This window comes from Micropterus dolomieu, linkage group LG13 (assembly GCF_021292245.1).
Source record: "Micropterus dolomieu isolate WLL.071019.BEF.003 ecotype Adirondacks linkage group LG13, ASM2129224v1, whole genome shotgun sequence".
Taxonomy (NCBI): Eukaryota; Metazoa; Chordata; class Actinopteri; order Centrarchiformes; family Centrarchidae; genus Micropterus; species Micropterus dolomieu.
The window spans coordinates 25,250,112-25,272,899 of NC_060162.1; the positions used below are offsets into that span (position 1 = coordinate 25,250,112).

The 22,788-nt window shown below is 40.5% G+C and overlaps 3 protein-coding genes across 5 annotated transcripts in view; 2 read left to right on the plus strand and 1 right to left on the minus strand.

Moving 5' to 3' along the window:
• The window catches only part of LOC123982405, a 12,556-nt gene extending 9,084 nt beyond the window's left edge, over positions 1-3,472 (plus strand). Inside the window, exon 4 of the mRNA XM_046067924.1 lies at positions 3,343-3,472. Coding sequence (XP_045923880.1) covers positions 3,343-3,367 — 25 coding nt within the window. The 3' untranslated portion in view covers positions 3,368-3,472. The remainder of the gene's footprint in view (positions 1-3,342) is intronic.
• Positions 3,466-6,865, plus strand: scpp8 (secretory calcium-binding phosphoprotein 8). The gene is made up of 3 exons (XM_046067926.1): positions 3,466-3,557; positions 3,809-3,885; positions 5,412-6,865. The coding sequence occupies exons 2-3, from the start codon at positions 3,826-3,828 to the stop codon at positions 5,832-5,834; spliced, it is 483 nt and encodes a 160-aa protein (XP_045923882.1). The 5' UTR covers positions 3,466-3,557; positions 3,809-3,825; the 3' UTR covers positions 5,835-6,865.
• Positions 6,866-15,652: 8,787 nt separating this feature from the next.
• Positions 15,653-22,522, minus strand: spp1 (secreted phosphoprotein 1). 3 transcript variants are annotated; one of them, XM_046067223.1, is made up of 8 exons: positions 22,401-22,522; positions 19,179-19,249; positions 19,028-19,072; positions 18,875-18,949; positions 17,900-17,974; positions 17,642-17,779; positions 16,773-17,117; positions 15,653-16,140 (listed from the first exon to the last, which is right to left on the minus strand). In XM_046067223.1, exons 2-8 carry the CDS (start codon positions 19,230-19,232, stop codon positions 15,736-15,738), a joined length of 1,137 nt encoding a protein of 378 aa, XP_045923179.1. In that variant the 5' UTR covers positions 19,233-19,249; positions 22,401-22,522; the 3' UTR covers positions 15,653-15,735. The 3 variants fall into 3 exon arrangements, with proteins under 3 accessions (XP_045923179.1, XP_045923180.1, XP_045923178.1); XM_046067224.1 differs by having other exon boundaries at positions 16,779-17,117; positions 17,642-17,782; XM_046067222.1 differs by having other exon boundaries at positions 17,642-17,782.
• Positions 22,523-22,788: the final 266 nt, after the last annotated feature.

A 22,788-nucleotide genomic window follows, 5' to 3' on the forward strand; every position in this document is an offset into this window, starting at 1 on the left:
AAAAAAAAAAAAATTAAATGATTAACCAAATAAATAAATTATGAGTGCATAAGTGAATGAATAGGGGGCAGGTGGGATTAGAGGGATATAAATATATATAACATCATTGATTTGCAAGTTTTAACACCATCACCTGCTTGCACGACCCCCCATGTGTCTTAGAGGGATCTCCCTCACCCACCCACCCATGAATCATGCTCTCAGGTGCACTGATGTTTTTCGCACTGACATCTGCCAAAAGAGTCTGGCTCCTCTCTGTGGCTCCCTCATGTCTCAGAATCCAGGGGGACAGCAGCTCCGCTGTCCTGCATCCTAACCTGCCTTCATGCCAGAGAGCATCACAAGCTCCTTCAGGTCGAGGTGAGGCACTGAATCATCTTGCTTCGCTTCTAACCCACTAGCAAAAGCCTGAGGGCAAAGCCTATACGAAATAGAACGTGCGTACTGTAACTCCATTCTATGAGGATAGGTGCCGGACGCCGGCATTTTGGCACAATACTCCAGGGAAAAAAGGCAGTGTAAAAGCGGCTGCAGACAGGCAGGGAGATAACTTCACACAATATGGTGGAAACTCAGGTAAACTCCCACTGCAACATTACTGTAATAATTTTATCAGTGTGAGGTTGAACTAATCCATGCTCACATTGCCTGCATTTAGCTTACATGCTACATCAGTGTTAGCTCGCCTGTCTGCTTTTTAGTAACCAAAGTTATGTTGGTTATTGCACATTATGTGGGTCACGTAAGTTACACTGAGCAACTGAGCCAGTGCAGAAGCTTGTCTACCTGAGTATCAGTAAAATAACAATAAATCTAAATTGAACGTTAATGATTGCATTAGCTGGTGAAGTAATGTGGATAGCAAAAGAACATTACCACTATAGTATTTTGCACCGGATACCATTAGCACCTGGTCAGCGTTAGCCGGTGAGTTAACATTCAGCCCTTCGGACGTTGACTGTTTTTAACCTGACATCATCTAATTCTCCTTTGGCCTGACAGGCTTCAGCACATAAAACTTTGTTTTTGTTTCCATCATAACGTGGTGTTTATGTTGGAGTATGTGTTGTACTGGGAGACAGTTGTTTTGTGGTGTCAGTGGACTGCATTTTGTCAGCTGCTGTGTTGTCGGCAGGAGGATCGGGAGCGCGCACGGGGCTACATCCCGACCCGAAAACTTCACATAAGAAGCAGCATTTATATGTGATTTCATTGAAAAACTACATACAGCCCCTTTAACAACAGGTTGTGTTAGTTGTCCGACTTCCACAAGATCCTTTTTTTGCCTAAACTGAACAGTTAACTTACAAACTTAAACGAGCACTTCCTGTACATGACCACACCTCAGAAAAGACTGTGGTTGGATGACAGTAATAAATTACAATTCCCCTAAATGACTGGATAAAGTGGTTGAAACTGTTTCCAGTTATTTCTGACTCTGATTCAGAACAGATTGTCTGAACTTGTAAGACTTTTACATGTGATCCGTCAATAAGGTTGTGTTCACAGTAGGAAGTGGGATTATGTCTCAGGCTGTAGGAGACATGCAGTGTGTTTGTTGTGATTATGATGGATATACTTTGTGTGTGTGTGTGTATTTGGGGTTCAGTATCTTTCCTAAGGACACTTTGACATGCAGACTGGGGGAGTGTGGGATCGAACTACAAGCATCTAATGATGTGTTGATATGCATGTCATTGTGTTATGATATAAATGAAACAAATGATATAAATGAAACAACTGTAACAGATAGAAAACTACACATACGGGACACTTCTCATTTTCCATTTCTCAATGCAGTTTGGTACCTTGGAAACTGTGGTGATGTTTGTAGCACACTAATGTATTGTGGGAGGAAAAATCCTCAGACAGGGTCAGAGGCCTAGTGGGCCTCGGAAATAGTGGATATAATGAAGACTAGGGGCCCTATCTTGCACCCAGAGCAGTATTTCACTGTGTTTTGTTATTTTAGGGGTGCATTATTCCTAAAATTCACACAAACAGCAAAGCACTACTCTTCATCGACTGGGATCCACAGACATCTGTGCCGAATTTCACGGCAATCCATCAAATTATTCTCAAGACATTTCACTAAAAAACAAAAATGTCAACCTCATGGATGCGCTATAGGTAAGTAATCACCAAAGTTATTGCAATTCATCCTCTGGGGAATGTCTGTACAAAACGTCAATGAAAATCCATCCACTGATTGTTAAGATATTTCAGTCTGGAGGTGGTGAACTGACAGGCTGACATTGGGGTACTGATACCCTTTTTCTAAAACACCTAGTTAGTATTAAGAAACACTACTGGTTGTCAGAGCCAGAGAAACATAACAAAAATAAATATAAATAGTTGAAACACCAAACTGAAGAAATTCTAGCTCTGCTCAAATCACTGGTTGATGAGAAATTGAAAGAAAGTGTTTACTTTGTACTTCACAGGTTTTTAATGATCAGTCATTATTACATTTGCTAATTAATCAAATTCTTTGTGGATAGTGGGTTTGGTGCATTACTGTTTGTTTTAAAGACATGTGTTGTTAAAAGACATAAAAACCATATCTATGTTTATTGTTAATGATTACCCTGGTTGCCATGGTTCCTGTGTCAGTTTTGGTTCTGTGTGAGGTCTCACATTTATTTAGAATTGTTAGGGATAGGTATCGTTAAGGTGTTCTTAACTTCTAAGATGACTCATCCTGAGGTGTTTGTGTAATTTTTGTGATGAGAAGAGAGAGGAAGCGAGGAGGGGGTTAGTTTCAGAGAGATTAACTAATGTAGTGTCACACATACACACACACACACACACACACACACACACACACACACACTGTTTAGACCAAAGTTTACTGTAACATTCCCCTGATGGCACATTACTGCACACCAGTTGTGGCCCTATGTTTCTATACAGTCTACATAAATAACTCTCAGAGCTGATCCTCCTGTCCTGTCTTTTACATATATGCAGATGACACACTCTTGGTCACATTAACAATCACCACAAACTATAATGAGCTGAATCATGCACCACTCTGACATGCTGGGGTACACAAAGGTATCTGATGCAAGATTATTAGCTTGTAACTCGTAGCTAGCTTGCTCGTGGCATTTTGTCCACCCATTTCCACCCTGTAGGAGTCCAAGTTTTCAAGAAATTCTAAAAGCAGTAAGTGTTTGTCCAAATAAAATATCTATAAAAAAAAAATCTTTAGATTTGCCAAAAAAATACATTACTCATGAAACTAAATAAAATAATATCGCCAATGATTCAGCATTTGGATGATCTGTAAGTTTGTAAGTAAGTTTAAACTTCCTCTCCTGCCACTCCCCACAACTCTAGCCCCAGGCAATCCAGTCTTGCCTAATCCTGCCCCCGGCCCTCTGCCCGTCACAGCCCAGCCCAGCCTCTCTGTCCAGGGACCATATATGAGCAGCAGCCAGTCCTGCATGGAGGTCAGGCGTCTTTCTACACAGATGAACAGAATCCCATTGATTTTATACAGAATTAAAGAGAAATTACAACAAACTAGAGACACCTGCTGCCACATAAATCTGGTAAGTTTTTTCATTTATTCAAATGTTTTACTGTAGATTTTTATTTGTGTTTTATGGGATATTGGGATTATGAGCAATTTATAACTTATCAGTATTCAAATATTTATCTCTCTAAAAATACATTAACAATAGTAGGGATTAATGCAATTCTCCAGAGTAAATCTGATTCATAAGCCAAGACTCTGACACTGCCTTGTTTCTGTCTGTGTGTAAGTGACTGTTACTTTATTTATTTCTGTGGCTTCCCTCAGACAAGAACCAATTAGAGATGGAGCTTCTGACAACCGCTCTTGTCATTGTACTTCTTACAGCAGCCTCCGCTAAGCCGGTAAGCTCACCGCAAAGCTGCATTTGAATCTTCCCTCATTCCTCCTTCCTCACTGCTCTCACTGGCTGCGCATCACTTTTTCTGTTGTTGTGTTTTGTGTTTTGTCACTCTAACAGCCGAAGTCTTTTAACCCTGAAGTGCAGTCAAACTGCAGCGTTTTTAGTATGAATACATTACAGATTATATCTGATATAGTCTGGTTCAAATCCTCTATTTATTATGATAGTGTATGAATTGTTTATGAATTGTTTATTCACTGTTTACGTTGAGTTTCCTCTGTCAACCACACTACCGCATTGCTGTTGTTGATTACATACCTGCTTTCAATACATACATGATTCATATTGTTATTTTAGGTTATGTTGTATTATTGTTTCAATCAACACATTCCTGTCATGAGTTGTAACATTGTAACCTCTAGTAGGGCACAATATGTTTTAGACATTAACTGAACTATTTTAACTTTATTGTTTATTTATTTATGTTTATTGTGACTGTTAATTTACAAAAAATACAGAGATCAATTTTGCAACTCTCAAAAGTAAAATGGAAAAATCTAGGTTCCATTTATTGTTCTGCTTTAATAGCACACTGTAAGTGTTCCCCATGGGGCTGCATTTTTGGTTTCAACTGATGATATTGATTTTTTTTGCAATACCTGTGGGGGGTGGACAAGATCATTTTGTTATATCACATCAGTTCCAACCACCACACAGGAAGTTAAGGCAAGGTACCGACGTTGTTGCAACAGCTCCATCTGTGATGTGACCACTCCCTACATTACTCCATAACTCCGTACGTTTGTTACTCAATGTTGTGATAATGTTATGAGGTTACAGGACTTCCCGCTGCTGCAAGTTTTAACATTCTGCTCATTTGCTAATGACAAACACAACGCTGTGTGTGTGGGCACTGCAGGTGCTAATATGACATGAATAAAAAGTAATGTAAACCAATGTAAACGTTAGAAGCCTAAAGCTGATGATACAAGGGGGCAACATTTTGAGCAATGTTGCTAGTCAGTCGTGCTGGTGACAAGCCTTACTATGTTTTGAACAGATAGCTGTGGAGGAGGAAGGGGATTACGGTAATAATCTTGACGGCAACAGCCGTGTTTTGCCCAGCACCATTGCCCTAAAAGTTGCCCCGTGTATCATCACCTTAAGCTAACAAGCTTCCACTTTCTAAATATACATTAGACTTTACGACATGATGGTTCCTGCCAAATGTTGAATGTTGTGATGGGACAGATGTCTTTAACTGCTAACGGCACATCACCAGCACTATGAATGCTTGTTAAAAAAGGCAAAAAATGATATGGTTTAACGTTGGTTAAGGTGTGGAAAACATTGTGATTACAGTTTAAAAAACATTAACTTTCTGCCTGTACGTAAATGATGTGCTGTAGAATTGTCCAATATAAACGTAATATCTAAACATACTGGGCTGGGAGATCAGACGGATTGTGGACTTTATTTGACAGAATCTAAGTGTAACGTCTCTTTTAATTAATAATCCCTCCACAGATTGGCTGGCGTCTGCACCATGATGCTGACATCACTGAAAATGACAAGCTCAAGGAATGGCGGTCTTGGCGGTTCACTGAATCGTCCAACTCCAAAGATTCTTCTTCAGATTCGGATCAGTCACTGAATTCAGATGAATCTAGTGAATCCTCAAAAAGTAAATCTTCCTCTGAGGAAGATATAGATAAGACAACAGTAGTCGTGCCCACCACTGCCATGATAACCGTCACTACGGCAGACAGGAGTACCCTCACCCCTGAACCAGACACAGCGAGCACAGATGAGCCAACTATTACTGTGACGACTCCACCAACAGTACCGACCACAGATGTTGTTGTCACATCACCCGGCAATGTGACTCATTGTGTTACCAAGGAAATTCCAACACCAGCTCCTGTTACAGAAAACAGAGGAGACAACTAAGCAAATGCCACTCCTCTTAACCAACAGCAAACAACAACTAACAACTATGCTATGCTATTAAAAATGTGTCTTTTCCAGGATTTCTGAGTCTAGTTACAGGAACTCAACTTCTAGAAAGAACAGGTCAATTTTTAGGAGTTTTGAGCAACCCCTCTCTTAAAGCATGTCATTTTTAGGCCATTTTGTGTTCTACTTCTTAATTTCTTATCATGTGCTGCAGCAGAATTAATGGGCATCTTCCACCACAGATTGATCAACAACAAGTAGTAATATTTATTTAAAACAACAGGCTAATTAATGTGGCATCATGATGATACACTTTTATTAACGCTATTCTCTTCCAAAGATTCTAATTTCCACTTTCATTAGTGTTCCCCAGGGGCCTTTTTCAGCCACCGTATTGTGACACTACAGAACAACTTAGATGTGTTTACGTATTGTTACATAACATAAACAAATCTGTGGCTCAGTCATGTTTACCTTAAAGTGTTAACTGGTCAGAAAAGTACAGGTAGGATCCTTTGGTTGATTTCTTCCTGTGCGCCAATTTCAGTGTTTCTGCTCCTTACATACTATTCAAAGTATTTGTTTTTAATTTTTAGTATTTTATAAGGATTTTGTTCTGGAAAGTGTAGCTCCTACAGCACATGCTTGTTAAAACAAATAGTTTAAAATGTCCACCACATACACAATAAGTCACCCTTCTGCATGAAGCATCCAGAGTATGTGTCCCACAGCAGTGTGTTTATAGAGTGCAGGGTGTGTCCTGTTTGTCTTGTCTTGTCTCGCCTGTTGTTTGTACATGCTGAATAAGAGTGAGTTATGCAGCGGTGGGTTGGCTTTAATTATGGGTTGTGAATTCATATTTTCCCAAATTAAACATGGTTGAGAGGGCTCCAGACAACACCTTAATGTTGTCGGTTTGTTATCTTTTAACATGTGTTGTACTTCATTTTGTTGAGCTGGATCTAATGTGCATGATTGATTGATTGAGAACTTCTTCTGAAGACAAATAAAGTATCTAAACAAAAATGAAATTGCTATGTTTGAAAATTCATTAGATTCCTTAATTTATTTCAGAATATCTTTTTGTAATATTTGTTGAAATTCTCTTGACATCCCAACAACAATAAATCAATTGCTCTGACACAAAAGTGAGAAAAAAAATATCTAATATCTTTGGCTGTCGCCGGACTGTAACAAGCATAATTAAATTTGGTCCGAATGAACCTGCCTACCTGCACACAGTCACGGCACATAAGAAATTGTTTTGGAGGAGTGGCGTTAGAGGGATCCCTGAAGGGAGGGGGTGGGATTTTTTCAGTTGGATACTTTTAAAGTCTAGATATTTCAAATGTTGCCAGCTTTAAGCAGATTGAGTTACTGATTAGAGCTTAAATGTTAAATGTAAACAGTTTTGATTATCCCTAGGTTCAGTAATGGGAATATGAATTTAACATTGTGCTTTTTGACCTAGTGATGGCGCATAGATAAGATGCTTGTTTGATGTTAATCATAACTATATCAGTCTTATAAATCTCCCATTAAGAAGTGACCCCACATGGGGTCTCAACCCAGTAATTTAGAAACTGAGGAAGAGGGTGTTCTTTTCTTCACATAAATATTTTGCTACTAAGCGGAAGCTTCCAGTTTAGATAAAGTTGAGAGCCAGATTTATAAGGTAATTTTACTGTTACCTCTGGTGGTATCTAGCCATGCATATAATTTTGGCTTGCGATATACTGTAAGATGGACAGATCACAGCATTGACAAATTAAATTTAAATTATTAACAGCAACATATACTTCCAGAAACAATCCCCCCATTACTATGGATAATCCACAGGCACTGTTTTTATTGAAACTACGTCCGGCCAAAGAAAAGGTTCCTATGAAATCTGGTGGATATCTCAAAGCCTGGACACATACAGCCAAACTCTCTGCCAGGTTAAGTGAGAAACTGTCTTAATGAATTCTGGATGAACTGACCATTTAAGGTCACAGCAGAACATCATCTTCTGTACTTCATAGCAGTGAGTGGGCAATTCATATTCATATATTCACTTATTGTCCTGCACTGTGAATGTCACCGCTCAAACTCATGTATGGTTCAGACTATGCATAAGTGTCCTTAACAAAAATAGCATGCTGTACCTGGTCAATATGCTGTAACATTGAATACTGCCTGGAATACTGCCCCCTGATATAGAAGATGTTTTCCAATTATGAAAATACCAAAAAACAAGCTCTGATCGCTGCAAATCCACTCCCTTGAACTTAAGTCTAAAAATCTATGTAGGAGTTTTCAAGGCAAGATGGGTGTACACAAAGCACTTGCAAATTGCATTTCAATGACATAGCCCCATCTAGTGGCAAAACCCATTTATTACAGTCTATGTCTACCATGGGTATTTCAAATTGGTTTCTGGCTGCCCCTGTGAACAAAGCCAGGTCCATAAAGACATGGTCTTGTGGAAGAACTTGACTGACTGTGAGCCACGCCTTATTAACCAACAGCAGTATTGGACCTTACTAATGGTCTTGTGTCTGTGAAATGGAGCAAATCCCTAAAGCCAAGTTCCAACATCTGATGGAAAGCCTGAAACCAGAAGAGAGCAAGAGAAATGAATGCTATGCTACCATGGCTTTGCAATACAATCCAAAGAAGCATTTACAATAAAGATACATATAAAGATCGTTCAAAGTGTCAGAACACCCCCATTTTTCTAGTTTGTATTAAAATATAAGAATTCAAGTCCAGTGAAGCACCCTAAATGGTACAAAAGTAAGCAGCAAACTGCTGTAAACAATGTTTACTTCATCAAAACAGACATTGTTATTGTTGTAAAATTAACAATTAAATTAAGGAGTTTTGGTCATTATTTCACTGTAGGATTCATTCAGTGGTGGAATGTGTACTTAAGTAGTTTTTTCAGTATCTGTACTTTAATTGAGCATTTGTAGTTGTTACATCTTTTTACTTTCATTTTGCTACATTTCAAAGTCACATTCTGCTGTTCAGTGAAATGCAACTATTTATTACGTTTGATAAACGCCGACGGGCCACGATGTTTATAAACTGCAGCTCGGAAAGATGACCGCGTTGCATGTGGAAATGTGTTCATATGCGCGTGCAAGAAATTAAAGTCACGCAGCAAGAAACATTTGTGGCGTCAGTCCAGACAGTCAGTGACCGAGTGGTAACGTAGCTGGTAGAGTTTTGCAATATAAACATGTAAAAACTGAAGCCAACTTTGCTCTGTGTGGGACTGTGAGCTGCAATTTACGAAAGGTGCTGAAGGTAACGTGTGGGTTTTTGGTGAGATTGTGAATTAAGAGGTGTTTCAGTTAGTTTTGGTTTCTGTTACATTCCCAAAGTCCCAAATGGGGTTCTGTGTCTGTCAGACGGTCTGAAGGGGATACTACCACACCAGCAGAGCAATAAGGCAGCCTTATCCTCCCCACATACAGGAAATATGCACTTGTCCTCTTGCAACTCAGTTTTCCTTGTTGTGATTCACTGTAACTTATAATTCTATATTCAAACCTGCCTTGAGTGAATTTAAAAAGATAGATTGTGTTTTGTAAGATCAATAGATTTTGATGCTTTTGCTTTTGATTACTTAAGTATTTTTAAAACCAGGTACTTTCTTACTTTTACTTCAGTAGGCTTATGCTGGATGACTTCATGTGGTATCTGTACTTTTAATTAAGTATGAAAATTACTTCTTCCACCATTTTATTGTACAAATAAAGCTTCTGGGGGTGTATTATACAGGCTGTTTTGAGCTACGAATATTTCAATAAAAACTAGAAAAATATATATACACCGGTAGGGTATATATACTACAATATCTGATATGGAAACATGGATGGACTCTCAGTGACATTCAGTCAGTGACGACAGCTCTCTCTTTCAGTAACCAGAGTGCTTTAAATTAGAAACCACACCCTGAGGTGAGCACTACACTGTGGTAGGTCCATTAAATTCCTAAATATTGTTTTTCTTTTTTTTTCTCTGAACACAAGTGACTGTTTTTATACACTTGATTTATTGATCAGCTCTTCATGTCTCAAATCCCACTGCAGAATTACACAGCTCTCACTGTGACTCATGAATAAATATAGTAATTAGCCTATTATGCTGTTATTATTTTAGTCATCTACATAAAAGCTAAACTAAGGCTCATTTCCAATGCTGGATGGGCTGTCAGCAGCCCTCCCTGAAGGAGTGGCACAGTGCCGAGGTGAAGAAGCGGGCAGCAGGGATCGACGCCATTTCAATAAATCCTGTTGAGAAATAACACATTTTAAAGGTCTGAGCGAGGCTACAAAGCTGTTCAAGTCTTGAACCAGAAAGAGAAGGTCAGACCACAACAACGATATTGTTTTTGTCTTATTGTTTACACTAGTCTTATAGCACAGCCACGGGAGCATGCAGCAATGCATTTCATTACATTGTTTGTTTATGTGACATATAAAGATCTGAATCCTCGGATCCTTAAAGATGGTCGTCAGACACAAAGGAGAAAAAGCTTTACCCAGTTCAAATAAGATGTAAGAAGGACGCCAAGTAGGCCACAACATAAAGTGTCAACAGTATTGGGGAGTAAGTAGTCGCATGTAATTTAGTTACGTAATTTAATTTCAAAATAAATGTAACTGTAATCTGTTACAGTCAATAGGAAATGTGGTTAAATTACAGTTACTTAAGAAAATGCTTATGTGGTTACATCTGAATATTTTCTGTAAAAAGCTTGGCTATATGTTGAAGAATATTCATTTTGTTGCTTTGCATGTTTTTCATGTGCACAATGTCTTCCTTTGCCATTTCCAGCCTCAGCCAAGTTTGATGCTGAATCGACTGATGAATCACGTCTGTGTTTGTGTGCGGCGATTGCAAGCGGGGTGGGGTGGGCGGTTACGCACAGTAGCTCCGCTTTAATCATGAGAAGCTGCAGAGCTGCAGTCACTGTAACTTACCCTGTACATTTCCAGCTGAGACTTATTGTTGACCATTTTCTCTCTGCTCCCCTGCCATTCACTGGTCTTTTGCAGAGTATTGGATTTATTTACTCACTTTAAAAGCTTATTTCTTTTTGCATGTTTCTTTACAGCGGCACGGTGGTCCAGTGGCTAGCACACTGGCCTCGCAGCAAGAAGGTTGTGGGTTCAAACTCCGGTTGCCCTGGCCTTTCTGTGTGGAGTTCAGCATCAATTACAAGCTCTGCAGTAGCTTGGAGAGTTACCCAGCCATATGGCCACTCTGTCTCTCTTTACATCAAACATAGCTTATATAGGATATGTTTAGGTATCTGTTAGGTACCATAGAAGGGTTTGAGTCTGCAAAGTAAAAGGTCAAACCCATAGAAGGGTACAGTCCTATTTTGAGGTAACAAAACAAGGGGTTAGAGGTCAAATTCTATAGAAGGGTTCAGTCCCTACATAACCACCAATCACTGCTCTCCCCGTAGAAGGTCACTGATACTCTGTCTTGCTGCTACAGTGCTGAGTCAAATGCATAAATATGGGATACTACAATGGGTTAAATGCAGAGAATGAATTTTGCAACTTGTATGTCACAATAAAGTATCTTCTATTAGATGATGAAATTTATATTATAAAAGGCTGTATATTAACTTAGTGGGAGAAAACTGGTAGTTCTATGCAAAATCAGACGTTGAGCAACCCCATATTGCCAAAATGGCATGATCTTTGTTTTGCTGCAAAGCTTCGCTACTGTGAGACAGTCGAATCAGACTCCGCCCATCGACGCCTCGAAGTTTCGACTCTTCGGGTGCAGCCCTACATTCCTATTTAAACTAAACCATGACACAACAGTCCCAGGCCTCCCAGTGGGTAGCAGATCCTACTACGGCCCAGGACGGATGGGGGGGGCCCATCAGCTTTCCCCGCGACCCTGTACGCAAGATAAGTGGTGGACGATGGATGGATGGATAGCATAACACAAAACCAAACCCTCTGCACAGCTACAAACATTCCCAAATCCACACACCCAGGGTGCGAAATACAGTGGAGCCAGGGGGCCTCAGCTCCCCTAAAAGCATGATTTGTGATATTTTATTGGGTCTCTATAATAATACAGCATGCTTCATTGCCATTAATTTCTATATTTCTCTTTTGTCATATATCCATGCGTAAAATCAGGAGCCTCACTTCATCCAGCCAGAGAGAACGATCAGAGAGAACGTCCGCAGCAGGCCGGTCGCTCCGTGATCTCCTGTCCCGGGCCCTGTGCGCTCCACCGCCCCACTCCCTCTCTGGTACGGGTTGTGTCACTAGTACGACTGACGTGCTGTTAACAGTTCCTGATTGTTTCCTCTGGCTGAATGAATATTACACATGGTCCATGCACTACTGCAGCTGAGGGCTCTCCACAGCATCACACAACTTTCTAAATTCTTCCCTCTCACGGAATAAAGAAAGGTCAGGTCATACACACAGCAGCTGTTGTGTGAAGCGTAATTGTAGCAAAATGGCTACATATCATATAATAATTATTATTTTTATTATGATTATAATAGGACAAACATGCCTAGCATGGTAAAAGCATGATAATCTGCATTGCTTTACATCTCCAAACTGTGTCTGTCTCTGTTTTCTCAGAAGGGATAATAAATCAGGTTGTGGCCTGTCTGTGCACAACTGAACATAAATCACTTACATCACTGTTGTCACAGAAAAAGAAAGACTGTTTCACTGCTGCAGTCTGGGGGCGCAGACGACATGAAGCCTGTAATCAGTCAGAAATGTGTCTCTATAGTGTTTGACAGAAGGGAGGACTTTAACAGGTGAGGAGAAGAAGTCTAGACAAAACTAGGTGCCTCAGTATGAGATTTCTGTAACAATCACTCCCATATAGCTGGTTGTTCTGTGCAGTTCTACCTATAGAGGTCACTAGGTAAGACCTTTTTACATGTGTAGGGCAGGTTCAGTTCAAGATTGCAGCTAAAACATAAGCATCAATTGTTACTTAACCTAATATTACTTCCAATACACTGATTAGAATGTGTTCTGGTAATTGTGTCCTTGTCTTGCTACATCACTCTGCAGCAGAATCATTCTGTCCCTGTTCCTAATCAACACACATATTTTTGTAGGTCATCACTTATTGCAGCAGTCTAGACAAAGACTGTGAACAATGTACAAGTGTTTTGTAACCTTGTCTGCAGTGCTAGGGCCAGTTCTGGTGTACCGGCACTTTAGATATCTGTACCGACGAGTAATATTACTTATTATTCAGGAACACCACTTTCTACTGAATGTTGTAAGTGTCACAAACTGGCTCAGGGAATGTGACAAAAGGGAGTCATGCAAGGTACTCACGCAAAACAAGGATAATTTATTAAGCTTAAATTAACACAAGTGCATAAATAGGTACCACAGCATGGACATACAGTAAGTTGCAGGAAGGGAGAGCCTGGACAGAATATATGGTCCAGCTTTTAAAGTTGAAGACCTGACGACCCTCCCAAGCCAGCCTGCTGAGTTGTTGGCCCAGCTTGGACATAAGGCTGCTACTAAATGTCCGGTCTGGATAAAATGTGTTGGCCAAGCAACCGATTCAAAGACTGTTGTCTCTTTACAGAGACCTGCCCCATCAACGTCCCGGACCAAGCACTCGGCGGTCCGTGCTCCGATTCCATATTATCATCATTTTGCTGCTGTTTACATTCACCCAGACACAAATTTAAAAAATGCCCAGCACAATGTTCAGGGTGTATACGTGTCTGTATATATGTAGAAAAATAACTGTAACTGTAAACTGTAAGTAGTCTATTGTTAAGTTCTGTGTGCAGCATAAAGGGACTATAAACTTTATTTTCATTATACAACCTTGTTGTATGTAATGACAGATAAACAAACTTGTAATATGTGGTCTGGTTCCATTGGGCATATAAGAATCACATATAATATTTCATATTGTCCATATTTTGTAATTAACATTTTACATTCAACATTTTGAGAAATAAGTATATTTGCTCTCTTGCCAAGAGTTAGATGAGGTGATCGATATCAATCTCATGTCTGTGTCTTCAGTAATGAGCTGGTTGGGAGGCGATTAGCCTAGCTTAGCATAAAGACTATAACAAGGGGGAAACAACTATGATGAGAGTTGCATGCTGCGACTATCATCATATGTCTCCTCCGTGCCTTGTGGCACATAAGGCCTTCACAGATTATCTCCATCTCTTCTAGTCTGCTGCAATCACTCTTGCTTCGTCCCATGAATTCCAACCCGCCTATTTCTGCTCTTTCTCCACTGTACGTCTCCACGAGGTTTTTAGTCCACCTCTACGCTACGTTGTTATGGTTTTCTCAATCCTGTCGAAGTATGTGGACAATCAATTTTCCATTCCTGCGCCCAGTGGTTTCATACCCGCATTCTTAATCAGTACTCACATGATCTTCCTAGTGGATTTGTAGGATTTGTCTAAGGCACTCATTTTGAAAGACATTTATTCCTTTGTCATACCCCTTATTCATTTTCCACATTTCACACCCATGTAATTGCAGTTCAGACAGTTTCAATTTAGTTCTTCTCGATATGTTGTTAGATCTCCAGATCATCTTTAATCTCACAAATTCGTTTTTTTAAGTCCGTCATACCATCTCGTTCTTTACAGACTATAGCTCCCAGGTTCAACCTCATCTACATCTTGTCCCTCAAAATTTATTTTGTCTTGGTTTCTGGAGATGATTCTCGTCATCGCTGTCTCTTTATGTTGTTCCTTATTCAGCTTATTCATCTTGTCCTGTATCTACTGTTTAGAGGAGGAGAGCAGCACAATATCAGATATAGATGTCACATCTAGACTTGATGATTTAGACTTTGCAGATGATATTGTGCTATTATTATTATTATATTTCTATATCTATATTCTCAGCCACCATTCTTGTCTTTACATCTAAAACAAATGTAAACAACCAGTACTATTTTTATGAAAAAGAACTTTATTAATATTTTAGAAATGGTACAATATGATACATTACAGTAAACAACATGGGACAAACGACATGTAGTGTAGGTAGGAACTGTGCAAATGAACAGGACTGTGTTGTGTGTGTGTGTGTGTGTGGTTGTGTGTGTGTGTGCGTGTGTGTGTGTGTGTACTGCATCTATACCTGATTGAACCCTGTACTGGATGGTGAGTTTCTCTTTGTTTACATCCTTTTATCTACACCAGCAGATTTAATACAAGCTAGCAACAAAGCTAAGCCACACAGGCAGCAAATGTATGGCTTGATGTCAAGTTTAAATTGTATTATACTTGAATAGTATTTAAATAAACTGTGCACTTTTCTCTCTTATTTTATAAGCACGTAAACAATGTAGGTTTGCATATTGCAGTTTTTAATTAATGATTAAATGCAGTGTTTTGCTAGTGTAGACATCAGGACTCAACCGTATTTGTTTCCTTGTTCTTTTCCAGTTTTGACCTTTTACCCTGCAGCAACAGACGGGAGCGGGGAGGGGGCAAAGGTCATGAGGTCAGTCAACCTCCTGTTGCAGGTAGCAGTCGTCACTTTCAACATCCTATAAAGTTACATCGACCACCTTTTCCCCTATGGGGCCAAACATGGGATTTACCAGGGCAACTAGACCACAGGATGCAGGAGTGATTGGTTTATTTAAATATAACCCAGAACAAAAAGCGTTTCTGCTTCTCATATGATGCACAAGTAATTACAGAAGTATTGGCAGAACAAATCTAAATCAAAAATATTTAAGCCCTGACTGTCCCTGTTTGACCCTACAGTGGAAAGTGGCTCATGGGGGGGGGGGGGGGGGGGGGGGGGGGGGTTGCACCTGGATGCAGCATGCACTCTTTATACGAATCTCTCTGACATGACCACTCCATTTCCTGGATGGGTGGGGCTTATTTGGCAGTGATGACCACTGGCATGTCAGTGATGGTCTCAGGTTGCACCCCCTCCTCTGAGTCACCCTCAGTGCTATCACTCTCATCTGATTCGCTGTCAGCTGCTCCGGGCGTGGCTGTGGCCTCCTCACTGCTCTGGCTCTCCTCGTCCTCTGACTCCTCGCTGGTGCTGGTACTGTCACTGGTGCTGCTGGTGCTCTCCTCCTCCTCCTCTTCCTCTGGAGTGCTGGAGCTCTCACTGTTGGTGGAATCGCTTGTGCTAGCGCTCTCCTCCTCCTCTGGGAGGGATGCCTGGCGGGGACTGACGTCCTGAGAGGTGCCGGAGGAGGTGTCCAGGCCCTGGCTCTCCACTTCGGGGGTGCTGGTGTCCTCCTCCAGAAGATCGGAGTGGACCTGAAGAGCCTAGAATGAAGCCAGAGGAGGGATGGGAGAATTAGTTTGTTTGATTTGTCTGTAAGTCCACAGTATATACAAAACTGCACTAATGCAGCACATTTGTCTACAGTGGCAGTTAAAATTGAATGAATATTGAAGTGAAGGTGAAGTGAAAGTAAAAGTTCTGAAATGACTTGAAGAGTCAATTCAAATCCAGTCGCTGAAAGGAGGTCTAGTGAAAGTCCTGAAAGGAGTGAGTGTCAATTCAAGTCAAAAACTGAAAGCGTCTCTTGATGTGTAAGCAAGAACTGAAAGGAGTTGAAGTGTCGGCAGGAGTACAAGCAGTGTCACATAAGGTGCAAGTGCTAAAAGGAGTTTAAAATGTTAGCTGAAGTACAAGTAAAAGGCACATGTCTACTGTTGTTTTACATTTTGGTATCTTTTGTAGATTGAAGTGAGAAACAGTTTGGAGTTTAGCTACATTTTTAAGCACCAGCTCTATGTCAGTATTTTGTAAACACTACCCATGTGTCCCAAAATGGTACAAATGCAGTTGTGGTAGCTGCTTGCAACAGCACATTCTACAGCAGCATAATGCTTAATTAAATTCTATTTGGACTCTATTGACGGCCTAACACTCTCAGGAAGCTCAAACTAACCTGTACCTTGTACACCTGCAGTGACTTCTCCACCTCATTGCCGTCTTTCATGTCATAGGCCATCTTCTTTCCTGTGCCGACGAGCTCGTAGGACTTGTAGGGAGCAGGAACCTTCTGGTAGGATTTGTCCTCCACGTAAACAATGGACTTGTAGTCGCTGGGGTAGCCTCCCAGGTTGTCACCGCGGGCTTCGTCCGTGTCGGTGACGATGGTAGGCACGATGGGATCAGGAGTGGTTTCAGCCACGGGTCCATCTGTGACGACCACAGGGTTGGCCGTGGTGGGAGCAGGGGTGGAGGACTCGCCCGACTCGGAGCTGTCGCTGGATTCATTGTCCTCGGTCTCCTGGAGATACAGAGGTGGGAAACAAATAAAAAGGCCATTTCTAGCAGGACTACAATATTTGAGTAGTTAACACAGTCTTGAGAATGATATCTATTACATTTCTTACGTTTCTTACTGTTATGAATTCAGACTTATTTGGTAGTATTTTCCATTGTGTTTTTGTTTTTCCTTTGGTATTTGTTGATGATGAAGCATTTTGTTTACAATAATTCGGTTGAATTGTAATAATCATTAGCTGTTGATGTCTTTCCCTCCTAATTAAAGCTTTGTTTTTGCTTTTCCACACACATGGATGGTTCTGGCGTGAAGCCTGAAGTAATTTATAGTTGGTAAATTAAAATTGAAACTTTGACAGATCAGAAACCTCTAACATCTGCAACAAAACAGTGTCTGGGGCATTATCTGGTCTCAAGGTCGGTAGGCTACACATATACGGACCATTTTACTGGCATTTAAATGTTAAAATGTTAAGCAGCGGCACCAACATTGTCCACCAACAAGCAGAAAGTGCGTTTTTAACTCACACTCTCCTCTGCTTCATCGTCATCATCATCATCATCATTGCTGTCTTCATTGTCCTTGCTGTTGACAGAGGCTGTGTCTGAGGACAAAGCTGTGTCCGTGCTGTCAGATCTTACTTCTACTGGAGCCTCTGCTGCTGCCTGCTGCGAAAATCATTAAAGCACAAAGTCATAAACTTCACCAGAAAGAGAGATAAAAACTTGATTGTTCTCCTGATAAAATATTGTTTTTATTTAAATTATTGATTTGACATGTGTCACCTTGTCTTCATCTGAACTCTCTGTGCTCTCATCTGAGCCGGCAGCTCCTGCTGCTGCTGCTGCTGCTACAACATTCTGCAACATCAGAGAGACATAATGAATCCTCTTTTTACCTTTTACTGTTTTTTGTTGGTGCTTCATTCATGTCTCAGGCAAATGCCAGTCAAAGAAAGTTAATTAGTGGATGGCTCTTTGTCTTTGCTGCATTACAAAATAAATCAGAATCCGATAATAAAGGTTACAGAAGGTTGCTTTTCAACAAAATTGTAGTGAGGACTAATTCAGTGAGTGACAGCTCTTAGAGTCTTTCCTAACTTTAAAAAGATTGAGGAGTTTTCCCCATTAATCATTTCCAGTCTCTGAGATGTTAAGATCCAAAGAACTCCACTTAAGGTGATCAGGGAGTCCACACTGTGATGGTATAACAACACAAAATGTCTTTCATTTGGATATGTAGGGCCACATCATACATGTACTTTGTGTTTTGTGTGCTTTTGAAACAGGGTTGCTGGATTTTAAGCCATTGACAACAGCAAATTGTGGCCTGCCAGTCACTGTCAATCTGTAAATGTCAACTGACTGAGCCCTGACGATGATTCTACCCAGAAGAGTGAAACATGGATTAACCGTCTATGGGCCCTTGGGGGCAAAAATAGGCTTTTGGGTCCTTACTGGCTGACAAGACAGGGCCTCAGGATGAGGTATTGATGCAGGACTTGAAGAGGTACTTTGATTTAGTTTTGCACTTCCATAAAGTTAGAGCACTCACATGAGACATATTTAAAAAAGGAAAGGTCCAAATAGAAGAAGCAGGGGTAAAGACATCCTGAGTTTTAGTTGCTAGTATGGGTCAAGTTCCAAAAAACAAATTTCCCATAATGCAACTCAGAACAGGCGAGCAGAGGGGAGAAAAGGGAGAATTAACAAAATGGCATGGAAACAAGAACAATTGGATGAAGTGAAGGAATATTTTACCTGTACAGGTGCTGCACGGGTCTGAGGAACCACTGCTGCCTGTTTCCTGATGGGCTGAGCTGCTGGTCGTCTCACCTGTGGACAAGACCAACATTAATTATTGTGGAAGTCAGTCTTCTCTCTGTCTCTGTCTCTCTCTCCCCAGATACTCACCACTTCCTCAGAGCTCTCTGAACTGCTGTCAGAAGGTTTTCTCGCCTAAAAAGCAAACAAAGATATATAGAAATTGAACAGACAGCAAGAAAGTACGTAAAAGACAAAAATAATGTTGAAAACTTTTGACTTGACAGGGAAAATGACTGACCGGCCGGCAGAGAACTGTGGCGAAGAGCAGAACAAAAACAACGGCCACTTTCATTGTTCACAGTTTGGTGTCTGGATGGGAAGAAAACCAGAAACACACAAGTCCCACAATGAAACATCATCGTATAACACAATAAAACAATAAAACTTAATCATGACACGTTGAGCTTGTACGACACCAAAATACTCGTCCGGATGCCATAACTTCGCAGGAAACACAATGACATGTCAAATTGAAAATGAGCTGCAAGTCTCGTCAATAAATGCTCTCGCCCAGATTCCTTCCTAAAAATGGAGGCTGCATTGTCACATGACTAGCAGTGGCACTTCCTGAGGCCTTGGTAAGTCAAAGGAAGTCATTAAGTCCTTAATTACAGACAAGTGGTTGAGTGTCCCTGACAACTCTCTTTCGATACAGTATCAAGCATCAGAGACTGGATGTTTCTGGCTGTTTCTGGTCCAAAAGGTGTGAAAAAATAAGAGGTATGATATTAAAAGGAGATGAAAGAAAGGAGATTAAGAGAAAAAAACAGCATCATACTGTCTACATTTCCACCAATCATTCTGTAAAGCACTCTCTAAGTATTTAAGTTCACATTTGTACAACATGACAAACTCATTTAGGCCTTAAGGCCAATTATCTTCAAATCAGCCATAAATCCACACGAACTCAGTGCCTTGTTTCAAGATGTTTCTACAAATGAGTGTCAGTATATCATTTAGGCAATTGTCTGTGACTCTCAGCTCATTGGTTTTATTGAAGATGTTAACATAAAAAACATTGCCCACAAATTAGGCTCATTTAAAAAAACTTCCTTAAAGAGGAGTAAATAGTGCATTTGTTGGGGACTATTTTCAAATGAGGAGTAATACACATTTCAAGGTATTTTGAGCAGCAGGACAGTTTATGTGGGATGGAGTCGAAATAAATTACAATGTGTGTAGTTAACATGTCAGCCAGTGCAACAGTGTGGCTCACTGATGTTTTTTTAATAGTTTTTTGACAACAATGGAGCTCTATGGCACAGAGGAATAAGATATATCACTCTTTGGGTAGACACAACACTAGTTACTGGAATCAGGTTATTGTTGGTTTTGGTCTTTTCACTGGATTTGTTGACAGCTAACAGCAACTTTAACAGTAACAGTAGATGTTTAAAATACTTTTACAGTGAAATAACAGCAAAATGGCAGTATTATGGATCCCTCAACATCCATTATTCATTTCTTTTTTTCTCTGTTCCCTCTCTAACTGTACCAAGCTATGCTGTGGGAGGACCAGTCTGTGTGTCTGCTTCTATCTTTAATGATGGACTCTTCCTATACTGTGTAATTCACCAGGTTATAACTGGAAAGCCACAGTGCAGCAGAAACATGACAGACGCCCATATGACTGTATGCATGTGTGTATTTCTGTACGTCTGTCTTTGTGAGGGCTGGTAGGAGTTTTAGGCTTGGAGAGTGGACACATATTTAGAAGCCTCAGGTCTTTTAAGGACTCTTTAAGGAGATCAAGATTTGGTTTTAGACTTAAGGCTAGAATTTGGTTTAGGATAATTCTAAGATTAGGGTCTAGGAAATGTCAATGAGTCCTCCCAACAGATGCAGGAATTGAATCTGCACTGGTGTGCTCGTGTAAGTCTATTTTGTGAGGACCGATTTAAGTTTCAGATTTGTTTTCCATTTTAATAATTGAGAGAAGATCAATACCAGTCTCATTTATGTACACTAAAGCTAGCAAGGAATTAGCTTAGCTTTGCATAAAGACTGGAAACAGCGGTTAACAGTTAGCCTGGTTATGTTAAAACGTGACCACATCTGCCAAACAGCCCCTCCAAAGCTCACTAATTAACATGTCATGTCTCTTTTGTTATATGAAACCCAAAGTGTTAAACTGCTAGCTGTGGTTTTACAAGGGGTGATGGCTCAGATTATTTCTTTGCCAGGAGCTTTGATTTCCTGGAGACTTGCCAGGCACCCAGAGACTTTTCTCTAACCTTTATTATAAAATACTGGATAGTTTTCTCTCTTGGTGCTTCTAAAAACTATTGAAATGAAACCTGAGAAAGGAACATCATCTTGTTGAACTGCTAGTACCTTATTGATAACTAAGCAGCCAAGTGGTCGTGAGTAGACATAGCTTTCCTATACAAGCCAAAAGATTTGGGAATCACTACGGCACTGAAAATTAATTGCAAACATGTGAACTATGAATTTATTAATTTAGAATGTTTCAATCGAGCAGACATCAAATAGTTAAACGGGATGTTTCCTCACTTCCAGGTGAAAACGAACGCTTTAGTCTCAGATCTCAGTTTGAGTTTGTGCTAAGGGGACACAGACTGCCTAAAGTGACGGTTACAAGGGAGAGAAGATCTCAGACGAAGTTATATACTTCTGCTACGGTATTCTTTGCACAATGAACAGCACTCAAATGGGTTTAGTGCTTATTTACTTCCATAGAAGAACAGAACCTTTTGTAACTCAGAAACTCTGCTGGGCTTTGGTCTTTCTTTGGAAAACAAAACACCTACAAAAAGATCTTCTTTAAAACTCTTTAGTGCTAAAGTTAAAAAGAAAAATATAGTTGACTGAGCTGGTAGTTAATCAATATGTGTGTGTTTACTCTGTGTGGTTCGTCCTGGTCCTGGTCATGTGATACATAATCCAGAGGTTTGTTTCCTGTTGCCTGCAGCTTCCCCTTCCTGCCCTGGAGAGTCACTGTGATACTAATCAGCCAATCAAACACAGTTGCCCTGGCTGCACCTCTGACCAATCCCAGGCGGACCTCCATAAAGTCTTAAAAAAGAACTTGTAATTAACTGCAATACACTGCTGCGCTTTTATGGAGGATAACCAAACCCTACTGTGGGAAGAATCTTTTCCACAATGGATGCACACTATTGACTAAAATATCTCTGCATGCTGTACCTGTAGATTTCAGCCCAAACGGTGAATAACAGACCCAGGCCAAAAGTATGTAGACAGGGGTGTCCAGATACCTTTGGCCATATAGTGTACTTCAAATGCATGAAAGAACGTAGACATATTGTAAATGTTGAATTGTTTTCTTTACGGTAAATAAAGCATATTTCCAGCAGCTTTTACAAATATTGTCCTGCATACCCACCTCTCATCACACCACCAGTGCTGCAGAAAAAGCTCCAACCAATCATCGTACACAGTAAATATAAGGTTCAGTTTGTCATATATTTATTCTGACCTTGTTTGCAGACGGAGGAAGCTTCAGGAGTTTAGCGGCTGCCGAATGGGGAGCAGAAACAGACAGACGTGGTTTGCCTTTAGTTTATCTCCCGGGTTTCCCTGGATGTTGTTCACTGCTCAGTGATGCTGCTGCTGAAACCGAGGCTCCTGTTTGGCTTATAAACCCTCCAGCCTCTGGCAGCAGCCAATCAGGTCGGAGCGTGTGATGTCATGAGGTTAACCGCTCCGTGGTCCACCTCTCCTCTCTCTCTCCCACTCTTCCTGTGGTTGGTGCTGTGGTGGTGTGGGGGCAAACGCACGTACGCGTGCGCACACACACACACACACAATGCAAAGACAAATACATGGATGAAGACATGCAGACATTTACAGCTCAGACAGAAGCA

Bases quoted from the DNA above. Each gene is read 5' to 3' on its own strand.
- scpp8 (XM_046067926.1), top strand. From the start codon at position 3,826: ATGGAGCTTCTGACAACCGCTCTTGTCATTGTACTTCTTACAGCAGCC. The intron at 3,886-5,411 runs GTAAGCTCACCG...ATCCCTCCACAG, and splicing joins CAGCAGCCTCCGCTAAGCCG to ATTGGCTGGCGTCTGCACCA.
- spp1 (XM_046067222.1), bottom strand. From the start codon at position 19,232: ATGAAAGTGGCCGTTGTTTTTGTTCTGCTCTTCGCCACAGTTCTCTGC. The intron at 17,975-18,874 runs GTAAAATATTCC...CTGATGTTGCAG, and splicing joins CCCGTGCAGCACCTGTACAG to AATGTTGTAGCAGCAGCAGC. The intron at 17,783-17,899 runs GTGACACATGTC...TGATTTTCGCAG, and splicing joins AGAGTTCAGATGAAGACAAG to CAGGCAGCAGCAGAGGCTCC.